We start from the raw sequence: 23527 nt of genomic DNA on the forward strand, positions 1-23527 counted from the left end.
ACGGGGTCTGGGATCCTGGCTGCTTCACCGGATGGTCTGGTGGGCACCACAGCAGTGGTGGAGGTCAAGTGTCCCGATGGTGTAAGAGGCAGTAGAAGGATTTCTATATCAAGGAGGGAGGGTCTTACCGCCTTCGTGAAGACCATCCTTACTGGCACCAGGTCCAAGGTCAGCTCCACATCACTGGAAGGGACATCTGCATCTTCATTGTGTGGACCACCAAAGCCTCCATCACCATCCCCATCCAGCGTGACGGCCTCTGACAGACTCATATTGCTCTTCCTGTCAGTACCTGTTTTCAGGGAAGCCAATGGTCCAAATATTCCACATAGTTCATACACACACACTAGGCTCCCAGAATAGGTTATATTACATATTAGTCTTGCTCAAAGCAGCCAACTAAAGTAATGTAGTTAACTTTATCATGGGCACAGTGGGAATTTATATCTGTGATGTTCAAATGATTTCTTACTGGCTGAAGGCCCCAGCCTGTACCTGACATTGTTGAAAAACAAGTGAACAATGAATAAAGATCATATACAAACAATAGGCTCCTAGAATAGGTTATATTACACTAAAGTTTTGCTCAAAGCCACCAACTAAAGTAATGTAGTTAAGGTAAGTTAAATCACTAAGGCTGGTCTGAGTGCATCTTCTCACAGTTTCATTCAGTAGTACAACACAATTCACATTGCATTTTATCATGGGTACAGTGGAAATGTATAAATGTGATGTTTAAATTATGTTTTACCTTGCATGTCACGCCTCATACCTAAAACATAGGGAAAAGGGGACATTAAGTAAAAATGTTGATGCATCTACAAATTCAATGTTTTACACAATATCGTATCATATTTGATGAGTTACTGACCTGTCTGTCCATAGGCTCGATGTACTGTACTCTCCACAACTGGACGCTTGCACTAGGATTACACTCCGCACAGGATGTCCATGCACCGGATGGTCTGAGGGATGCAGGGTTGCCATGTCCGACTACTTTGAAAACAATGTGGCAGGTGAAAATGTATTGATCGTGGGTTACGGGCATTTTGGGCTACTTCTAAATTGCAACACAATTAAAAATATATATTTCACTCTGACCTGCTGCTGCTGACTATCAGGTAGAGATGCATAGTTGTGCATGGGTCAGCTGTTTGTTCACCTGCACCCGCCAGCAATTGCTAATAACTCATCCGCAACCGCCCGACTATGGCCTGCATCCAACCCTAACCTGCAAATATAAAAAATGTGCTATACGCTACAGTCAAAGACTGCAGATTTTTTGGGGGACAGTGGGTGCACAACTTTTTTTTTACTGATTTTTTTATATGTTTCTGCTTATGATTTCCAACATTTTGGGAGGCTATTTGTTAGTCAACTTAATAATTAGATACATGTAACTTCTCTTTTGTCTTTATATGTTGCCCTAGAAGACTAAATAAACCCTTGCTCAACAGAATAATGTAATAGATCGACTGAATGCACGCTTCAATCTAGTTGACATCGGTGATTATATTATCAGAGGACTTTGGAGTTTGCCAAAAAAACAGTAGGTTATTCTGGTTAGTCAATGTCCAGATTTCAGTTTCCATTTAACCCATCTAAACAGTAGGCTACAGTTCCCTTAACATTTCCTAAATGATATCATAACCGCCATCGATAAAAGACAGTACTGTGTAGCCGTCTTCATTGACCTGGCCAAGGCTTTCGACTCTGTCAATCACAGCATTCTTATCGGCAGACTCAATAGCCTTGACTTCTCAAATGATTGCCTCGCCTGGTTCACCAACTACTTCTCAGATAGAGTTCAGTGTGTCAAATCGGAGGGCCTGTTGTCCGGACCTCTGGCAGTCTCTATGGGGCTGCCACAAGATTCAATTCTCGGGCCAACTCTTTTCTCTGTATATATCAATGATGTCGCTCTTGGTGCTGGTGATTCACTGATCCACCTCTACGCAGACGACACAATTCTGTATACATCTGGCCCTTCTTTGGACACTGTGCTAACAAACCTCCAAACGAGCTTCAACACCATACAACACTCCTTCCGTGGCCTCCAACTGCTTTTAAATGCTAGTAAAACTAAGCGCATGTTCTTCAACCGATTGCTGCCCGCACCCTCCTGCCCGACTAGTATCACTACACTGGACGGTTCTGACCTAGAATTTGTGGACAACTACAAATACTTAGCTGTCTAGTTAGACTGTAAACTCTCCGTCCAGACTCACATTAAGCATCTCCAATCCAAAATTAAATATAGAATCGGCTTCCTATTTCGTAACAAAACCTCCTTCACTCATGCTGCCAAACATACCCTCGTAAAACTGACTATCCTACTGATCCTTGACTTCTGCGATGTCATCTACAAAATAGCCTCCAACACTCCACTCAGCAAACTGGATGTAGTCTATCACAGTGCCATCCGTTTTGTCACCAAAGCCCCATATACTACCCATCACTGCGACCTGTATGCTCTCGTTGGCTGGCCCTCACTACATATTCATCGTCAAACCCACTGGCTCCAGGTCATCTATAAGTCTTTGCTAGGTAAAGCCCCGCCTTATCTCAGCTCACTGGTCACCATAGCAACACCCACCCATGGGACTCGCTCCAGCAGGTATATTTCACTGGTCATCCCCAAAGCCAATTCCTCCTTTGGTCGTCTTTCCTTCCAGTTCTCTGCTGCCAATGACTGGAACGAACTGCAAAAATCTCTGAAGCTGGAGACTCATATCTCCCTCACTAGCTTTTAAGCACCAGCTGTCAGAGCAGCTCACAGATCACTGCACCTGCACATAGCCCATCCCATACTGTATTTATTTATTTATTTATTTATCTTGCTCCTTTGCACCCCAGTATCTCTACTTGCACATTCATCTTCTGCACATCTACCATTCCAGTGTTTAATTGCTATATTGTAATAATACTTTTTGTTTTCTTTTGTTCTACTGTATTATTGACTGTATGTTTTGTTTATTCCATGTGTAACTGTGTTGTTGTATGTGTCGAATTGCAATGTTTAATCTTGGCCAGGTCGTAGTTGCAAATGAGAACTTGTTCTCAACTAGCCTACCTGGTTAAATAAAGGTGAAATAAATACAAATGGATTCCGCATGGATTGGGCACAGAAGGTCTCGCTGGGGAAATGTAGCTGACAGTGTCAGCTAGAGATGACTTGCAGGAGCTTCCTGCAGGAATTTGTAGACTTGTATGAGGTCTTCTCTGTTGCTAATTAGCATTTCACTTTTTTTAAATTAAATGTATATTGATAAAACTCACCTAGTCCAAGTGAGAATTGTACGGTTAGTTCGACACATATAACAACACAGAGTTACACATGGAGTAAAACAAACATACAGTCAATAACACAGTAGAAAAATAAGTCTATATACAATGTGAGCAAATTATTATAATTTTTTTTTTTGGGGGGGGGGGGGGGGGGGGGATAAACGCCGAAAATAAGGTATGGGGAAAAAAAACAGGCTTGGAAGATCTCCTACGTTTTGTTTAACGAGATAATCTTCATCAGCTAACGTCAGTTTGTGTGAATTCTGAACAATTTATGTAATAAAAAAAGCACATAGGCTTTATAATTCATAAAGGTTATGTTAACCGACTGCTATTATATTATAGAACAAAACGTATAAGGTCTCCTAAACCTGTGTTAATCTCAGACCTTATTTTCGGCGTTTTTTCAAAAACACTATTATTTGCCCACTAATTTTCTCCATAGGGATAGCTGAACGACCCAGAGGTATCTAATTTCCGGGTTTTAGGACTACAAACTGCAAAGCTCTATACAGAGATGGTTTAGTATGAAGACGTGTAGAAACTGCTTCTCCAATAGAAACCCCGATCACGCTTGTAGGCGACCTTGGCTAGGTAAACTCATGCGCAGAAACACGTAATCGGGTCTAACGGTCTCTCGCGTCAAACTGCGCATGTGCAACCCGTAAAATCAAACCACTACTTCGATATACAGTTGTTTTTGACGAAAATTAAAACGTGTCAGTTTGTCATTTTCACAAGGTTGGAGTAATGACATGTTCAGCTACTTATTACATTGGATCGAATCTAGGTCGTGCCTTTAGATTTCAAGAAAATGTACAACTAAGGAATCCTTTTTGACTTCTCTCATTGTCTTCTTAAACCCCTAACACGGCCTGCTTGGTCTGTTCCGCAAGCGGTCTCGCTATGTTGCGCCTCTGGGTTTAGAAACTCTCCACGCTCTTTGTTTATTGTATAAAAAACGACAGAAAAAAAAAAACCTACGCCACGCTCTGTCGACGTAAGCACTTACACGTTCGCCGCCATTGCAAGCAAAACGAGTGCACAGATGACGAACAACACACAACACTTCACAACATGCGATTTGGCTCGCTTGTTTGAACCAAAATTAACCGATAACTTTACCTGAATGTGTTTCAACAAAAGTTCCAGCTTCAGCAGATAAAATGTCGGCTTTTATTGTAAGTATGTCGATTAATCAGTCACATTTCTAAAGCGTCTCAAGTCTAGTCTTGAAGGCCACATGATGGATGGACAGTCTTTATCTAGCTAAAACGCTAGCTAGCTGGAGCTGCTACACGCATCCAAACTAGCGCCTGTAAAGTTGTTGATTAGCAAGCTATTTAAAGTGCCAATAAGCAGTAGAAACAATAACGAAACTGGGGCGGGGACCCAGAAACTGAGGGATGGGTCTAGATAAATGTAACCACTCTCAAATGCATAGACAGCTATGGATGCAAGGACTGACCATCCATGATGATATCAAAATTAACGTGTTGGCAATGTTTTGAGGCTATATAGTGATTGTTTACAGTTACTTTGTTTACAAACATTGGAGTAACAAAAAGCTTATTTTGAGTTATGATGGGGAACGAAAGTTAAACTAAGCTCATGAGGCATTTCTAAGTTATGTTCTGCAAGAATTAATGGGTACATATCATTAATTTATGTCGAAAGATGGATGTAACAACTGCTGCTTGCTCCTTTTAATGAAATGCCATTAAGTGGTCTGCACTGTAGCTAGATAGATAATTATGTTATGTTCAAATGGCTACGATAAAATGGTGTGGAAACTTGACGTGAGGCCTGAGGGGATATGCTCAGTAGTTTATTTCATGTATGGGTTGACCTTCAGTCTAAGGCACCTATTTACCACTAGTTGAAAGCAAATCATCTTCTAGCAGAAATCATAGACAACTAGAGTACCTAATGGAACATTATTGTTGTCATTCAGCTCAGTATGTAACTAGTGATTAAAGTAATATAGCTACAAACTACAGTAAATATGTTCTTAAAATGACAATTGTATGAGGATTAACTTGCAATAGTTATCCTCAGTCTACCTGAATTGATCTCCTTGCCGTGCTGTTTCAGGCCCACCCTTCGGTGCGGATCAGGGGCACAGAGCACACCTACAACCCAGTGTTGTGTCAGGACGACAACTGCTCAGGCAAGGACAAGGGCACTCATATGCACTGTCCTCTCTGCACTGTGGTCGAGGCCTATCACGACCCTCTTATCCTACGGGCTCATTACCGCATTAAACATGTTGACAAGGGCATCGACTTTGCTGGTGAGAGGCTTTTCAACACGTATACATAAAAGTACACATCGGATGCTAGATTCAGTGGTAGTATGACTTTGCCAAAAGGTTTCAGTGAGAGATCTTTCACTCAAATCAGTTAAAATGTTTAAAGAAAAAATCAATATTTATTGATTGCTAGAAAATACATGGGACCTACAACTTTACAGCAAGCTTTTTGTCTTCCCTTCAGGCCTAAAAGTGCTTCGATGCTGCAACCACTGTGAGATCGTGGGCACCATCAAAGGGGAGAAAAGGTTCAAGGGGGCACACTGGCACTGCTACCGCTGCCGAAACGGCTTCAACCGCCGAGACGAGGCCATCAAACACTATAAGACCCACTTCCGGAACCCCCACACCACCTTCCAGATACAGGTCACACAGGTACTATCTCCAAACTACTGTAATAGAACAGACATTCACCATTGAACACTGTGTATGAAGAGTAAACAGACAGGGCACTTATTCTCCATATATACAAAAATAGTCTGAGTAGGAGTGCTGATCTAGGATGATTTTTGGCCTTTTAAATCATAGTCAATAAGAGTCCTGATTAGCTCGCCTACTCTGAGAATCTTTGTGAATACGGACCAAGACAGATCTCTCACAATCCCCTCCCTGTGCATTCAGGAGGTGAACAGCCGACAGTATTATGACCAGAGTCCAGAGGCCCACCCTAAAGCCTATGGAGGGCTGGAAGTGTGTACGGGCTCTGGGGTGGAGGGGGGAGACATGGGGACTATCATGGCGCAGCCAATCCTCAACACAGCCAACACGGAGACTCTGCTCACTGTGGAACCCAAGGTTTCATATATGTCTCATGATTTGTGGTGGGTAAATGTGGATAGTAGGGATGTAACAATTCACTGATGCGCATCTGTCCCAGGTTCTAATGTTTAAGTTATTAGTCCATAGGTCCTAGGACCCCAAACCGTTCCAAATGTAGCACGCATCGGTCAGAAAATCTATTAAAATGTTACAAATCGCTGGTTCACAAAAATGTTGGGGCTCAAATTACTTTCTACCTTCCAAAAATACCTAATCTTTTATGACAACAGTGTCCTCTCCTTCAGTGTCGAGCTAAGCATGTCATTGATCTACAAGTAATTTTGCATGCCGAACAACCACAGGCAATATTAGTAGCCTAGTCAAACTGTGTGCTGCTTCGTGCACTGACAAACAAGAGGTAAACCTATTGCTGATTTTGCGCATCACCTTCAGCATTCAAATGTTTGTATTGTCAAATGTGCTGTTAAATTGTTTTAGCGGAATAAAAGTAGCCTAAGCTACCGCCAGAGACACAGCTCTCATCTGGCTATACATGCTGCACTTGGCTTACATTGGATGAATTTAGATTGCAGGTTCACCATCAGCAAACATTTTACTTGAAACAATCAGTGTATATGGTATTTGTTTAGATGTAAAGTTGATCATTTCAATACGAGGACAACAATCACTTTTGCTACCTGCACTGCATGGGCGACGCAAGAGAAGCTCACTCAGTCTGTCAACTTGTAAAGGGTCTAAACCATTCGATTATGAGACGGATGAAATCCAAAGTTGTGCTATATATTCATTGTCTATATCATAGCATAATTGTGTAGATGATAAATTGAAACTCTCTAACAGGTTTAATCTGCAAAAGTTATTAATTAATTAGTGAGAGATGGTGATTTCAGATCAGGTGTGTGGGGGGGGACAGATCCAGCTCATGAGCTCCATCAGCAGCAGATTTTAATTTAGAAATGAAAATGAATGTGTTTATGCAGCAAATATCAGTGAATCGAATCTTATCGCATCAAACCGACTCGTTTCAAACTAAAACGTATCGTTCCTGTATCAGCGCCCATGTATCTATCTATAAAATTGTCTTGAAAGGGATAGATGCACATCCCAAGTAGAGAGGGTTGTGGTGGGTTGATATTGTGAAGTGTATGTCATGTTGTATTGTGTGGTCTGTACAACATGTCCTGTTGCTTGTGCTATCAAAGTGTATATTGGTGTCGCTGAATCTTCTATAGCGGTAGTGTCTTCAGTGTTAAAAAGGTTCATCTCAAACCCAGCACAGGAGGTGTATATGTCAAGTAACTTGTGTCTTGGCATTGTATGGTGATTGGTGCCTGCTCTGGTTGAAGGACAGCAGCGTGAACAACGGGATCCTAGTGGCGGCCGAAGAGGAGGTGGGGCCTTCCCAGCATACCCTGGACCAGACCCAGACACTGGTTCTCATGGACCCAGATGGACAGGGAGGCAACCTGATTTACGAGGAGGCGGCCAGCATTATCTCTGAACAGGTGTCTCCATTGAGTTATCTTGCTAATACTATGCTTTAGTAAGTTCTCACATCCAATGTTTTTCTTACCAATATCAATTACAACCCTCATCAATCTACATACTTTTATGCAAGCAGCCTGCATGCCCTAATGCTTACCTCTGTTACCCCTCTACTCCCTTCATGCCATGATACTAACCTTGGTGTACTTATGGTTGTCTATTGCAGGGCGGGGAGAGTCTGGAGCAGGCCCTGCATATAGAGAAGCATCTGCTGGAACTCCACCAGCAAAACGTGACCCTGCGGCAGGAGAAGGACGCCATGGAGAAGAGGCTAAGGGCAGAGATCCACAGACTTAACGAACAGGTACACTAAGAGCAGACTTGTGAGCTGAGATACAGACTATAAGACTAAGTACACTGACCAGCACAGATTATGTAACCTCAAAGAAAGGTTATCAAAACAAGATGGCCTACACAAAAAAGCTAAGATGCTTTGTATGAAGGATAGAGATTAGATCATTTTTTATGTTTAGTGGCAGCAGGGGAGGCAAGGCTAGGAGACTGAGGGCAGAGATACAGCATCTCAAAGACCACCAGGTACAAAGATGGGTAACTTAACGTGATATCTTTTTGTGAAAGATAAACTTATTTGTATGATGAACTTGTCATAATTTGTGTCTGTGTGAAGAATAGATGTGTTCATTTTTAACATGTTTAGCGGCAGGAGAGGCCGATTGGAGAGGTGGATGGAGGCAGAGATGCCGAGTTTCTTTGACCTCGTTCAGGAACAGGTATTTTTGGCACCCAGAAGCAAACTGTGCGTGTGCACTGGCTGGCCAGAGACTTGAGGGCAGACACACTGACAGAAGGCTGAAGGCAGAGATATTTACATTTATAGACTCCAGGCACACAATGTTAGTAAATGGCAAAACACTCATGGTTTTCAACACTCCCCCTTTCCTGGCTTTGCACTGATGTCTACGAGTGTTTTAACTGGGGCAAAAAGTGTGGAAATTAAGAGTTGTGGGAGTCACTCAATAAATGCAGCAAAACACTTACGTGAAAGATGGACTTCAAAAACGTATAGGCCAGAATCATTCAGCAATTGACCGGGGAAAGGATACGCGATCTCGATCAGCAGGTACACTGACCACGGTATGGAGCAGCAAAGACATGGTTAACTTATCAGGATAACTATTTTATTTATATATAAAAAATTGGCGGAGGAAACTGATTTGTATGGGGATCTTCTCAAAATGTGTATTTGTGTGAAGGATAGATGGGAGTTAAAGTGCTTACCTTATGTCTCTTCTAATAAGTCCTCCACCCTTTCTGTATTTGACATTCTTGGTGGAATGGAAAACAGACCATTCTGACGTGGCCATGTTGTCTCCCCTGTCCTGAGGTGCCCCCAGGTGGCCAGTGTGGTGCAGGCCAACATCAAGATGTTTGAGGAGCTAAAGCTGTACCGCTCTGCAGAGAACAGCCAGCAGAGAATCGATCAGCTGGTGAGTGGACGCTTGTAACTGCTACTGTAGTGATGATCCTAAGTTATTGTTAAATAGGGGTAAGATCTGAAATTATTTTCCAATTGTTTAGTTCTGAACTGAACCACCATTTTTTTCGTTCCGTTCCACTGTTTCCGACCAGCAAAATAAACCAAAAAAGTACAGTTTTATATCGTTCCCTTTTCAACCTATGAAATCAAGTTTTTTACATTTAGCTCATTAAATTACTTCACTGATCAGTGCGGATAGAGCAGGCAAGCTAGTTGTTTACATGCATGATGGACAGACTAGTGTAGCCTATGGCACACGATGCAACTGAAATTTTGCGGGTGGGGAGAGATCGAGAGTGGGTTAAATACAACGTGATAGGCTTATGGTATCCTTATCTAGCATTGGAAAAGTTAATCCATTCTTTAGCTAATACAAAAATCGTTCTGCCTATCTTCTGAATCACGATTGTAACGTCAGTACAGTAGCCTATGCTCCGTAGGGGGAGGGCCAGGTAGCCTAAACACATACACACTGGCAAAGATTTTCAGTTTGCAGGCATACACTGGAATAAGTTTCTGAGTGACAGTGAGGGTTTGCATAGGCCCTTTGTTGTGTTTTTTTTGTGGGACTAGAAAAAAATGACTGGAACGTAAAATTATTAACCAGTTCCCATGCTTTTAAAATAACAGTTCTGTTCCTGAACAATATGGATCACTTTCGCATCTGTTCCTTGAAAATGTTCAGTATTTTCTGGTTTTCGGTTCTGTTTCTAGTAGGGCTGACCCCATTTAGTCAACTGGTTGATTGTTTGGTCGATAGGCTGTTGGTCGACCGAGGTTTCTTTAGTCGAGCAGTTGCAAAAAAAATGTCTAGATCTATCATGGTGTACAAGACACCTGTCTAATTTGCGCTGAGTGGACTGATCCATTGTGGGGATGCACATTCCATCAGTCTAAGACATGTGCTACTGAAATTGTATATGGTTATATTACATAAGAACAATGGTGCAAAACTAATAAAAATAATATTATTTAAAAACAAATGCGCTTTCTATCTCGTTGGATAGCGGTCGCTGTCTCTGCTTCTGAAACACATTAGTGCGCTGTTGAATTGGCGCCTTTTCCTAGACCATGTTGCTATGTGGATAATAGCAACGTTAACCAGCATATTGGTGTTGAGAACAATGCCGTGGAGGCATCAGCAGAATGAGGAGATGAGAAAACAGCCCTTGCCTTATTATCTAAGAAAAGTTTGGAGATGGGAAACCCAAACTTAATTAGCTATGTAATCGATAGCCTAACTGTTAAATGTGCCTGGCTTTATAAGACAGCAATATATCTACAGAAATAAGAGTTTATTTAATAGCCTACTGATTTCGCCTCAAGCAATGACATTTCAAGTAAGCAATTTCACAAATTGGGCTGTTTTTAATCTTTGCTTTACTGTAATAAAGGCTTTACACTTTTTGTCATTAGAACAGTCTCTCTGGTATTATTTCTAATTTGTTGTTTACACTGTTCCAAATTGCCTGAAATAATATTTCTAATAATAATGCTCCTTTTTCTTGGTCATCTTCTTATTATTAGAATAAGAAATGTCATTAGAGGGCTTAGTATAGCAGACTTGTATAACCACCATTGAGCTGTAGGCCTAAGAGCACATCCTGTTTAGTCTTAATACTGTAACTTAGGCCTGTATGTCAATATATAGGCTACTGTATCAATCAACCATTCGTTCATGTCATCACACAGCATATGAGTAATTCATGATTTGAAATGCATTCAAGCATTTTAGTTTTAAAATAAAGCGAGCCCAGAATAATTAGCTTAAGCAATAAATAAACCGTTCCATTTCGGAAATTGCATTCACAAATTAGTGCGAATGTTTTTAGTCTTTGCTGTATTAAAGACTTAACAAAAAAACGTTACAACAGACTCTGTTACTCTTATACTTTATTTAGTGTTATAATTTTTCTGACCGTTTGGAACAATGTTATTGCAATCTATACAGCACCTGTTTGGCACACATAATATGCATTCAGCACTTGCTCCTTACCTTTTTTTTTTCTTGATCTCTAGTATTTTCCACAACTAGTCACATTTATTCCACACATCGGACTTGATTCCACACATCGGGGGGTGTGGATCAGCTATAATATTGTAGCTTCCATCAATGTAACTGTCTGCATCACTTCAAATCCCCCATATATTTTTTTTGCAAATATACATACATATACAGTACCAGTCAAAAGTTTGGACACCTACTCATTCTATTTTTTTTTTTACTATTTTCTACCTTGTAGAATAATAGTGAAGACATCGAAACTATGAAATAACACATGGGATCATGTAGTAACCAAAAGTGTTAAACAAATCAAAATATATTTTAGATTCTTCAAAGTAGCCACCCTTTGCCTTGATGACAGCTTTGCACACTATTGGCATTCTCTCAACCAACTAGGGCCTGTCCTTTGGTATGATGAGTCCAACTGCCGTGTCTTTGTGAGACGCAGAGTAGGTGAACGGATGACCTCCGCATGTGTGGTTCCCACCGTGAAGCATGGAGGGTGTGTGGGGGGGGGGGGGGCTTTGCTGGTGAGACTGTCAGTGATTTATTTCTGAGGCTGGTAACTCTAAAATAGTAAAAAATAAAGGAAAACCCCTGGAATTAATAGGTGTCAACTTTTGACTGTATGTACTGTATGTATTCCTTTAACTTTCTAACCCTACCTCCCCTAATTGGAGTGAACTAGTGAACAACAATGCTTAGACAGTAGATCTATTTCCTTTGTTTTTACTCCTGTCCTTCCTCAACCTGTCCCATCTATTTCTGATGTCCATCCGGTTTGATTTCTATTTGCCATATCTTTCAAACTGTGCTCTTTCACAAAAGTTAAACAAAAATCTATATATGTTTTTCAGACATAGTTTTACATTAGTTATCTTGTTATTAGTCCCAACCTTCAGCTCCATTCTACCCATCTATCTCTTAACACCATCCATATTGGATTTATATTTGACCTATCCTTTTCAACTGTGCTGTGATGTTTCAGAAAAGTTCTGAACCTTTCTATTCTCATTGTTTCTACATATTGAAAATAAACATTTTTGCAAAGTATTATTGTTAGGGTTGCATATTTTGGGTAATATTCAGAGGTGGAAACTTTCTGTGGGAGTATATGAGTATAATAACGTTTAAATGTAGATGTTTTTTGCATTGGATATATTTACCATATCATATGGAGACAAACAAACCTTTTACCTTATCATAAGTAGACATAACTGCAAATGATAAAATTCTTCCGATTTTATTTAGTTACGAATTGAACTTCTAATTAAATGAGTTGACTCTTCACATGGGATTATTTCACTGAACGACAAAAGGGAATATTGAATGATCCATCGCATCTCCCAAAAATGTTTTCAACATGCATCTGTAAAATGATAGTCTAGAAACTAAAGCTTTGGTTGTCTTCCTCTCAGGCTTCCATGTCTTCTCCCTGGTCCTCCTCAATGTCCACCTCTTGAACTTCAGTCTCTTAGGCCTCATCTTCACGATCACTTTCCAACCTTGTTGAGGATGGCTCGTTGTCAGGCTCAAAAAGCCTAAAATTTGACCAATTTTTCAACCCTTGTATTGTTCAGCCTGTTGCGTGCTTTGTGTGTGTGTGTTCCCAAACAAGAACCAGTTGCACTTTGAGGCGGCTGATGTTGGTGGGATTTGGAGGATGATGGAGGCAACTGGGGAAAGAGCCTCAGATCCACAAAGTCCCTTCCACCAGGTGGCTGATGACATATGTTGGCACGACTGCTATATTGCATCTCCATCCCAAAGCCCTTGCTTGGAAGTGTACTTCGCCAGACCTTGTCCTCATCCAGGCCAAGGTGGCGAGACCCGGTAGTGATGACACCATAGGCCTTGTTGATATCTGCACCAGACAGGATGCGCTTGCCAGCATACTTGGGGTCCAACATGTACACTGCGGCGTGTATGGGCTTCAGGCAGAAGTCTTCATGCTTTTTGATGTATTTCCTGAACTGCAGTTTCTTCTGCTTAGAGCAACAATGAAGTGAGCAGGGCAGTACAGATTTCTTCTCTTACATCTGCAAGCAGAGTCTGAATATCGGACAGGATGGCATTGTCTCCCTAAATCCGTGCAATGGCTACTGCTATAGGTTTCAGGCTGCTTACCACTCTCTCCCAAAATACATCATCCAGGAGGATCCTCTTGATGGGGCTGTCCATATCGGCAGACTGTGATATGGACATTTCTTGGAGAGACTCCTTCCCCTCCAGGAGACTGTCAAACATGATGACAACACCACCCCAACAGGTGTTGCTGGGCAGCTTCAATGTGGTTCTCTTATTCTTCTCACTTTGCTTGGTGAGGTAGATTGCTGCTATAACTTGATGACCCTTCACATACCTAACCATTTCCTTGGCTCTCCTGTAGAGTGTATTGTTTTCAGTGGCATGATGTCCTTGAGGAGCAGATTCAATGCATGCACAGCACAGCCAATGGCTGTGATGTGAGGGTAGGATTCTTCCACTTTAGACCAAGCAGCCTTCACGTTCGCAGCATTGTATGTCACCAGTGCAAATACTTTCTGTGGTCCAAGGCCATTGACTGCCTTCAGCTCATCTGCAATGTAGAGACCGGTGTGTCTGTCCCTTGTCTGTGTTCTTGTAGAATACTGGTTGAGGGGTGGAGATGATGTAGTTAATTATTCCTTGCCCACAAACATTTTACCACCCATCAGAGATGATTGCAATACAGTCTGCTTTCTTTATGATTCGCTCTCTGCATCCAGCAAATTAGTAGATGAAGCATGTCTGGTTGGAGGGGTGTATGCTGGGCGAAGAACATTCAGAAATCATTGCCTGTGAGCATCAGAGGTGAAGCAGTTGCATACACAGCTCGAGCAAGACATTCATTAGTATTTCCCTGACTACATTCCTCTTACTACTTCTTATTCAAGGACAACCATGAGCTGTTGCTATCGTTAAGGTGTCTGATTCATTATTTTCACCAAAACTAGAAGTAACGGGACTTTTGTCAGTTTGCTTGTTGTGAGCACTGAGGGAACTTTATGCACTTGGCCAGATCAAATCAAATGTATTTATAAAGCCCTTCTTACATCAGCTGATATATCAAAGTGCTGTACAGAAACCCAGCCTAAAACCCCAAACAGCAAGCAATGCAGGTGTAGAAGCACGGTGGCTAGGAAACTCCCTAGAAAGGCCAGAACCTAGGAAGAAACCTAGATAGTAACCAGGCTATGAGGGGTGGCCAGTCCTCTTCTGGCTGTGCCGGGTGGAGATTATAACAGAACATGGCCAAGTGTTCTTAGATGACCAGCAGGGTCAAATAATAATAATCAGTGTTTGTCGAGGGTGGAACACGTCAGCACCTCAGGAGTAAATGTCAGTTGGCTTTTCAGAGCCGGTCATTCAGAGTATCTCTACCGCTCCTGCTGTCTCTAGAGAGTTGAAAACAGCAGGTCTGGGACAGGTAGCACGTCCAGTGAACAGGTCAGGGTTCCATAGCTGCAGGCAGAACAGTTGAAACTGGAGCAGCAGCACGGCCAGGTGGACTGGGGACAGCAAGGAATCATCAGGCCAGGTAGTCCTGATGCATGGTCCTATTGCTCAGGTCCTCTGAAAGAAAGAGCGAAATAGAGAGGGCGTACTTAAATTCACACAGGACACCGCATAAGACAGGAGAAATACTCCAGATATAACAGACTGACCCTAGCCCCCCGACACATTAAATACTGGAGGCTGAGACAGGAGGGGTCGGGAGACACTGGCCCCATCCGACGATACCCCCGGATAGGGCCAAACAGGCAGGATATAACCCCATCCACTTTGCCAAAGCACAGCCAACAGGGATATCTTCATCTTTGTTGCACTCTTCACATGATTTGGCACAGTATTTGCAAATGTACACAGCTTTTCCTTCTACATTAGCTGCAGTGAAATGTCTCCACACATCAGATGGTGCCCGTGGCATTTTCCTGTGGACATTAGAAAAAATGAGTTAACCCCAATACAATTCCATGTACAGATAAATAGTTAAGCAGTTAGATTAAACGACTCCTTTGTAAGATAAATGTTTTAAAATGAAATATGTATGGAAACAGGTGAATTAACACTCCTCAGTTAGCAGGCTCAAGCAAGCTCAAACCCACATGTTAACAATTTCTGCTAGTTCGTTTTTGCTACCAAGTTAGAAATGATTTAAACACACTTTGCTGTAGGCTACTATTTACTAGTAACAAAAATATTGTATGTCATATAAAATATATTCACACCACCCAATATTGTAATCAAAACTTACCAGAAAACATGTACATTTTACATTTTACATTTTAGTCATTTAGCAGACGCTCTTAGTAGTCCATGTAGTCCATGGCTCAGACAGTGTAGTAGTGTGGGCTCAATAGCATCTCATTAGCGTGCAAGATCTTGAGAATCAGCTGTACATGTGATGGAAGAGTGCACTGTGCATGCAAAGGGTTGCAATTCCATTGAATTGGGGATAGTTTAACCAAAATATGCCACAAGACCTAGAATTGCCTCACGTGTATCCCACAAAAAAGGTGCACTGTTAACTTTTTAAAAATACATTTAAGCAAAATTCCGGAAATTTACCGTCAAGTTTCCGACCCTTTGCAATCCCTAATTATTTTATTATTGATCGATCGCCTATTACTTTTCAGATCATCCAGTAGTGCCATCTACGGTTTTCAGAGTTTGTTTTAACTAATTTATTGATGTGATTATGTAATATTATAGGTCAGGCCCTATTGTGCTGTATTTGGACAGGATTAGTTTTACTGGGGGAGGTGGGGTTATGTAATCATGTGCACGAGCACAAAACACCACATCTGTCATTTTAGTCCCGTCCGAATTGACATCCGTTTGTTGAGAGAAATCTTTGCGTTTGACAGGTGTTGCTCGCGGTTATTGCAATAACTGATCTGATAAATTGAACTAAGTGCTGCGCATAGCCTTTATATAAAGGGCCTACATGTATCAACTTGCACAGTGAATGCTTTTGTTTATGTTTTGTGTGTATGAATTGAATATTGCCAAATGCATCATAAAAAAAAATATTGTGGCTATTTAATGCAACCCTTGCTGTTAATAGATCGCAAAGCAGCAGCATAGAACTGACCTAAACATTTGGAAATGATAAGTGAACTTTTTCATCCATATCCTTAAAATGCATCTCGAGTGCAATTGCACGGTTTAGCTCACATCTGAAGGCTGGAGGGCATTTAGGATCCCTAAAATATCCTAATGATTATAATCACACTTCCTTAATTTAAATATTATGGCAACACTATAGGAAAGATGGTTTAGAAACTTGGGAACCAAGCTTGAGTTATCAGTGTGGCCCTATCACCTGGACGTGTTGAAATGCTTAATCTTCACACCTAGAATAAAAACCTCCAGGCTTCTGTCATAACTGTCAATTTATTTGAGAGAAAGAAAAAAAATAATTACAGGGTGCAGTTTGGTAAAAAATGAATCCCGTGGAATAACGGACATTCTGGAGTAATAATTACATAACCAACGTTCTCTAGTAATTAGTGATCAAATTTGACAACATCCGGTGAAATCGGAGTGCGCCAAAATACAAAATCGTAATATTAAACATTCATGAACATACAAGTGTCATACATGATTCGTTAGCTTAGAATCTTGGTAATCTAACTGCGTTGTCAGATTTCAAAAAGGCTTTACAGCAAAAGCATGGCATTCGATTGTCTGAGGACAGCGCCCCATGTCAACATATCTTTCAAACCAGCACTGGCGACAAAATATCATAAATAGTGCTAAAATAAATCACTTACCTTTGAAGCTCTTCCTCTGTTTGCAATCCCAAGGGTCCCAGCTACACAATGAATGGTCGTTTTGTTCGATAAAGTCCTTTATATCCCAAAAACGCTGTTTAGTTGGCGCAATTGAATTCAATAATCCAGTCCTTCAACATGCATACAAAGGATCCAAAAAGTTACCAGCAAAGTTCGTCCAATCGAGTCAAACGATGTTTTTTCTTAATCCTCAGGTTGTCTAATATCTAAATAAACGATAATATTTCAGACGGAGATTACTATGTTCAATAGCAAAGGAAAAGAAACAAGAGGGCGCCCACATTCACGCGCGCATAAAGACTACTTTTGCCCTGGCGCTCAACTTGGAATGACTACAAATACTTCTTCATGTAAAAAAACAAAAAAACAAGCCTATAACCTGGTATAAAGACTGTTGCCATATAGTGGAAGCCATAGGAACTGCAATCTGGGAGGTGGAAATTAGATCTTTCAATAGCATTGCATTGGAAGTCATTCCAAGCTCAAAAAAAAAGATTTCCGTATCGATTTTTTTTTTTAATTATTTTTATTTTTTCCTCGGTTTTCGCCTGCTATATCAGTTCTGTTATACTCACAGACATTATTTTAACAGTTTTTGAAATTTCAGTGTTCTATCCAATTCTACCAATTATATGCATATCCTAGCTTCTGGGCCCGAGTAACAGGCAGTTTACTTTGGGCACATCAGACAGGCGGAAATTCAGGATACTGCACCGACCCTAGAAAGGTTCATGCTTACATTTTTAATGCCATAAATTGATGACATTAATGCATTTTCTTAGTTTGACTCCCTGAACCATCCATAGTTCAAATTCAAGCCCTGGCAGCTGATGCGCTAGTTTGACAAACACTTTACTAGCTAGCTACTTGTATGACTGAATAATGGAGAATGCTAGTAAGGGGCTTTTAAATGGCCAATTTCAAATCACTCCCAGATGGCTCTTTGGATGAAACCAAAGTAATTTGCATTTACTGCAAGGCTGAATTTGTTTATCACCAAAGTACGAGTCATCGTTTTAATTTACAAGCGAAACATAGTGTTGACGCCGGCAATACAAGTAGTTACTAATAGCAATGGAGGATATCTTCGGCAGGCTAAGCTAGAAGGGTGTGCGCGCCGGAGGCCTGTCGACAAGCAGCAAGCTAACACAAGAAATAGCCAAGTGGATAGCTACAGCTTGCAGGCAAGTCCACATTGTGGAGGACGAAGTCTTGAGGGATAGCATCGAATGACAACGTATGAGTTACCCTCGAAAGCCACCGTCGTTACAAGAATAAACAAGCTGTATGAAAGGGAGAGGGCTATGAAAGCGGAGGACTTGAAACATGCAACGGCTGTTGCTCTCACGGGAGACCACTGGAACTCGGTCAGTAACCACAACTACCTGGGTTACTGCGCACCACATCAATGGAAACTGCATTCACACACTCTGGCCGTAATGAAGACCGAGGCACTATGCTGAGACGTGCGCCGGGCATTTCATGGCTCTAGCAAAGCAGTGGAGCATTGAAAACAAAGTTACCACCGTTTGCATAGACTGTGCATGGAACATGATTGCAGCTGCCAGACATATGCCTTCTTGAACACCTGCTCTGCATCGCGCACAGTCTCCAAAGGTCCATCAGTGTCCCTACAGAACAGAGGGTTTGACAGTGCCATAGCTAAATGCCGAAAAATTGTTAGCCATTTCAAACACAGCCCACTAAATGCTGCAGAGCTAGGACATCAGCAAATGGACTGAAAGAGTCACTGGCACACAACAAGATGGAATTCCACTCTGGAATTGGTAACGCATGTCCACAGAAATCAACAACCACTGAGAGATCACCAACAACCAACAGAAAACCATGCCAACCACAGCCGAACTGGAGAAACTGCAGAAGCTGGAGGCACTACTGGAGCCCTGCAGGTAATATTCTTTATCACTATTAGTGTTATAATAAGGTGAGTGTAAAGTGTGAGCGAGTCTGGGCATAACAAGTCTCTCACAATTGACAAGTGATTTTGATTGATCTTTCACTGCAGATACTTGACTGAACTTCTGGGAGGAGAGATGTACATTTCCTGCTTAGTGGTGTTGCCTGCTTTGTCATTTCCTTCGGGTGATTGAGAGCTCCAATGATGACCCTGCCTAAATGATAAGATTCATGCTGACATTCACAACAGACCTGGAGAAATGCAAGGAAAACGCCAACCTAACATGGCTGAAGCTCGCCACAGAACTCGACGCAAGGTTTAAGGACCTGAAGTGCAGGTCTGGGAAGGCACTTCAGGTCCTTAAACCTTGGGTCGAGTGCTGAAAGAAGAGAGGCATTTAACATTTACATTTAAGTCATTTAGCAGACGCTCTTATCCAGAGCGACTTACAAATTGGTGCATTCACCTTATAATATCCAGTGGAACAACCACTTTACAATAGTGCATCTAAATCTTTTAAGGGGGGGTTAGAAGGATTACTTTATCCTATCCCAGGTATTCCTTGAAGAGGTGGGGTTTCAGGTGTCTCCGGAAGGCCTGCACAGCAACTGGATAAAGCAACAGAGTCATAGCCACCAAAGACGAAAGCTGCCCTTTAGTTGAGTTCTTCTGAGTCTGATGAAGAGGAGGAATCCATTGAAAATGTGTGGAGTGTTACAAAGCAGAGCCCAGCATCAACATGGAGGACTGCCCACTACAGTGGCGGTCACAGCATGCAGGGGCACAGCAGGCTGGCCTGCATTGCATGAAGTTACCTGGCAACGCCTGTTACATCAGTACCTTGTGAGAGGTTGTTTTCACACTCTGGGCATATTCTACACAAGAAGAGAGCAGCTTTATCGTCTGAAAATGTCAGCGGGCTTGCTTGTCTTTGCAATTGGCTCAGTGAAAAGAAATGGGAGGATGACTGAAGTGTATGGTCACAGGTTAATGTTCTGAGGGGTCCCTGACATTGTTGTATAGGTTTATGTTCTTTGTATCCATTTTTTTTCTTTTAGCCAACCTTCAAATCAGTAATTGGGAGAACTATAATTTTGTGTGTCTCTACCTACCTACCTATTAGTAAGTTCCAGGTCTATTGTATTTAACTTGTTTATGGTGAATATGCCATTAAAAACATTCTGATACTGAAATATTTTTGGTTTCAGTCCCTCCCTACATGCCTATAACTCAATACACTGCTATTTTTTAAATAGAAAAATCTTTATTTAGCACCAAATTTGAGCAAATAAAATATTTGTGATTAATTCCAAAATGTAATGCAATTAATCTCAATTCATTATTTTGATTGTTTGACAGGCCTACTAGTTCTGTGTGAATAGGTCGTTGGTCACGTAAAAAGAGCAAGGGTTGAGGAAATAGGGAGGGATTTCGGAAACAAAACTTTTCAGAGATGGCTGTAATTATGTTGCAGCTTCAGAAACACGGACAGCACGATAAACACTTTTGATGTTCTGTGGCTGCAGCAGGGAGGAGAGCGAGACAACGGGTGCTAGTCACTGTCACTCCGTTTATTTTTTTCTTACACAGCACAGCAAGACTGAACAAGCAAATAAATTGCTGGTCGGACTCCCTCTAGTCATTTGTGTGTTTTGGTTATTTAATCAAACCATGTGCTTAAAGCATCAGACAAGCTCAGTGAATATAGTTGATTTGATTAAAATACATAGGATGTGTCATATGAAAAAAGACATGTTAAAAATGTAGACCAATCAATTGGTCGAAAGAACAGACACTTGGTCGACCACTTTTTTTTATTTATTATTTTTGTCCGGGACAGCCCTAGTTTCCTGGACCGGTTCCAACCCCTGTTCTTGAATATTCTCAAGATCACATTCCAGATGAAAAACAACGCGTAAAGCCTTTTGAAAATCTACAGAGCTATGCATATTCTGTATGGTTAGTAAAAATTACTGAGCTTCAATAGTATTCACGAGCTGGAATGTCAAAGGGCCTAATTGCCCACTGAAACAGTGGTTTCTTGTTTAAAATGCTTGTATACCAATATACATGTAGCTTCCCTGGAGCCATCCTTTTATAAATCTACTAAACATCACTGACAGGCCATTCAGTTGTTACATGGTATAAAGCCCTATTCGGACGGGATTAGTTTTACTGGGGGAGGTCGGGTAATATAATTAAGTGCACGAGCACAATACACCACATCTGTCATTTTAGTCCCTTCCGAATCTATGTCAGTGATTTTACATGGCAGAAGAGTAACAATTCCAGACAGAATAACTTGTTTTTTTGTGAACTCAAGTCCTCTGACAATATTAGTCCCCCCGTGTCAATTGACATCCCTGTGTTTTGAGAAAAATGTCAGTTTGACAGGTGTTGCTCGCGGTTTGAGCAAGTAAACCATAACTGATTCTATAAATTGAACGAAGTCCTGCGCATAGCCTTTATATGAAGGACCTACATGTATCAACTTGCACAGTGAATGCTTTTGTTTGTTTTATGCGAAGGAATTGAACATCGCCATGTGCATCATAAAAAAAACAACATTAAAAGCAACATTGCTGTTCACAGATCGCAAAGCAGCATAGAACTGAGCTAAATGTTTGGAAATGACAAGTTCACTTTCTATTCCTAGCCTAACACATAAAGTGCAAGTGTGCTGTTCGGCTCACATCTGAAGGCTGGGGGGCATTTAGGATGCCTTCTACTGCGGATCGCTAAAATATCCTAATGAATATGATCACACTTCCTCAATTCAAATATTATGGTGACACTATACCAAAAATGGTTGGCATGGTTTAAAAACTTGGGAACCAAGCTTGAGTTATCAGTGTAGCCATGTTATCGTGTGGAATGTCTTCACTCCTAGAAAACAATTTGGACAATTAATTCCGTCTGAATCGTCCTCTTGAATAACAGACATTCTGGGCTAATAATTACATAATCAACGTACTCTAGTAATACTAGTTCTGTGCAAATAGGGCTTATGAGACTTTCACCACTGATGATGCCTGTCTTTCTGTTTGGCAGGTGAAGAGTCTGGAGATGCAACACCGCACTCTCATCCACACCCAGCTAGCCTCCCTGAGGACAGAGCTTCTACGGCAGGCTGAGAGAACAACGCCTGTCAACGGCCACACAGAGCTCACAGTCAGCCTGGTTGGTGAGATAGCCACTCACCCTGGGGAGATGACCCTCTTTGAGGAGGAACAGACTGAAACCAGGGTAGAGAGGGAGGAAGAAGCATTGACCATGGTGGTGGTTCAGATGGGCCCTGACCCAGGGGACTCGGTACCGATATCGGGTGATGCGTGTTTGGTGGCTGGGAAGAATGAGGAATCATCGGTCCCTGAACTGGACAGTGTTGACTCTGGGGCAGAGCCCTTCAAGAATGCTACAGAATCCCTTGAAGACAAAGAGGGGGAGGAGAAATGGTCAAGGAAGCGCAGCCCCAAAGAGGAACCCGGGGGGGAGAGTGAAGCCAAACTGCAACGCATCTGTTGAGATAATAGATAATAGAGACAGTGGTCTTTATTACTCTCATCTGTTTTTCCCTTTGTCTCTCTCCAGTATTTTCCTGGCAGTACTTGTGAGTTTCTTTAAGGGGGGTACCTTTCCCACAAGGGGTTCTAATAGGCTGCTGCAGACTGAGCCAGGCACAGTACAGCAGTGTGGGAAAACCTCAACTGAGAAACCAGTCCCTAATATGGCTGTGAAAGTCAATGCATCCTCCACTCCCTGCAGTGTGTAAGCTGTACATAATGCTACTCCACTAAACCTACTGACTTACTGTTTACCAGTCTGCTCTGTACATTAGCTCTGTTTTAGAAGCTTCATGAAGGATGACGGTCTGCAGTGAATTAGATCTATTCAAAGCAAATAACCAATTCATGTTATTTTGTTCTGACTGAAGTTTTTGCAATGTGTTCCAATGTTTTCATAAAGCTTGTTTGTTCAACAGTTGGTTCCATTGTTCTACTAAACATTATTTTTTACAGACTGGAGGTAACTAACCATCTGTCTTGATGAGACAGCCACTTGTCACACTATGCAATTGTAGTTTGTTATACAATGTGTTGCTCATTAACTTGCATAAGATGTATACAGTACATAGCCTACAAATCATATCGGATACAACAGTACATCTCAAGCCTATGAATTTGCTTTATTTGACTAAACAAAGCTACTGTGTAGTTTATTGCTTACCGGTATTCAGGCATTGTTTTTCATCCCAAAGTTGTAAACAAATGAAAAGCAATCCCTTGACATGAATTTGTAGTTGCTGAATAAAGAAAACAACAATGTGAAGAAATCTTTGTCATTCTGTCATGAATCTGAATGC

The 23527-nt window shown here is 41.5% G+C and overlaps 1 protein-coding gene across 2 annotated transcripts; it reads left to right on the top strand.

The window, feature by feature from the left end:
* The first annotated feature begins 4284 nt into the window (after positions 1 to 4284).
* Positions 4285 to 23497, top strand: LOC106567560 (uncharacterized). Of its 2 annotated transcripts, none has more exons than XM_014137021.3 (8): positions 4285 to 4469; positions 5383 to 5581; positions 5784 to 5974; positions 6221 to 6420; positions 7731 to 7884; positions 8091 to 8228; positions 9280 to 9372; positions 22216 to 23497. In XM_014137021.3, the coding sequence occupies exons 1-8, from the start codon at positions 4455 to 4457 to the stop codon at positions 22687 to 22689; spliced, it is 1464 nt and encodes a 487-aa protein (XP_013992496.1). In that variant the 5' UTR covers positions 4285 to 4454; the 3' UTR covers positions 22690 to 23497. The 2 variants fall into 2 exon arrangements, with proteins under 2 accessions (XP_013992496.1, XP_013992502.1); XM_014137027.3 differs by having other exon boundaries at positions 7734 to 7884.
* The last annotated feature ends 30 nt before the right edge of the window (positions 23498 to 23527 follow it).

This window comes from Salmo salar, chromosome 01 (genome assembly GCF_965601325.2).
Source record: "Salmo salar chromosome 01, fSalSal1, whole genome shotgun sequence".
In the NCBI taxonomy this organism is placed as follows: Eukaryota; Metazoa; Chordata; class Actinopteri; order Salmoniformes; family Salmonidae; genus Salmo; species Salmo salar.

Excerpts from the sequence above, each read along its gene's own strand:
- LOC106567560 (XM_014137021.3), top strand. Across the intron at positions 5,582-5,783 it reads CAAGGGCATCGACTTTGCTG|GCCTAAAAGTGCTTCGATGC; the intron begins GTGAGAGGCTTT and ends TCTTCCCTTCAG. Across the intron at positions 5,975-6,220 it reads TCCAGATACAGGTCACACAG|GAGGTGAACAGCCGACAGTA; the intron begins GTACTATCTCCA and ends CTGTGCATTCAG.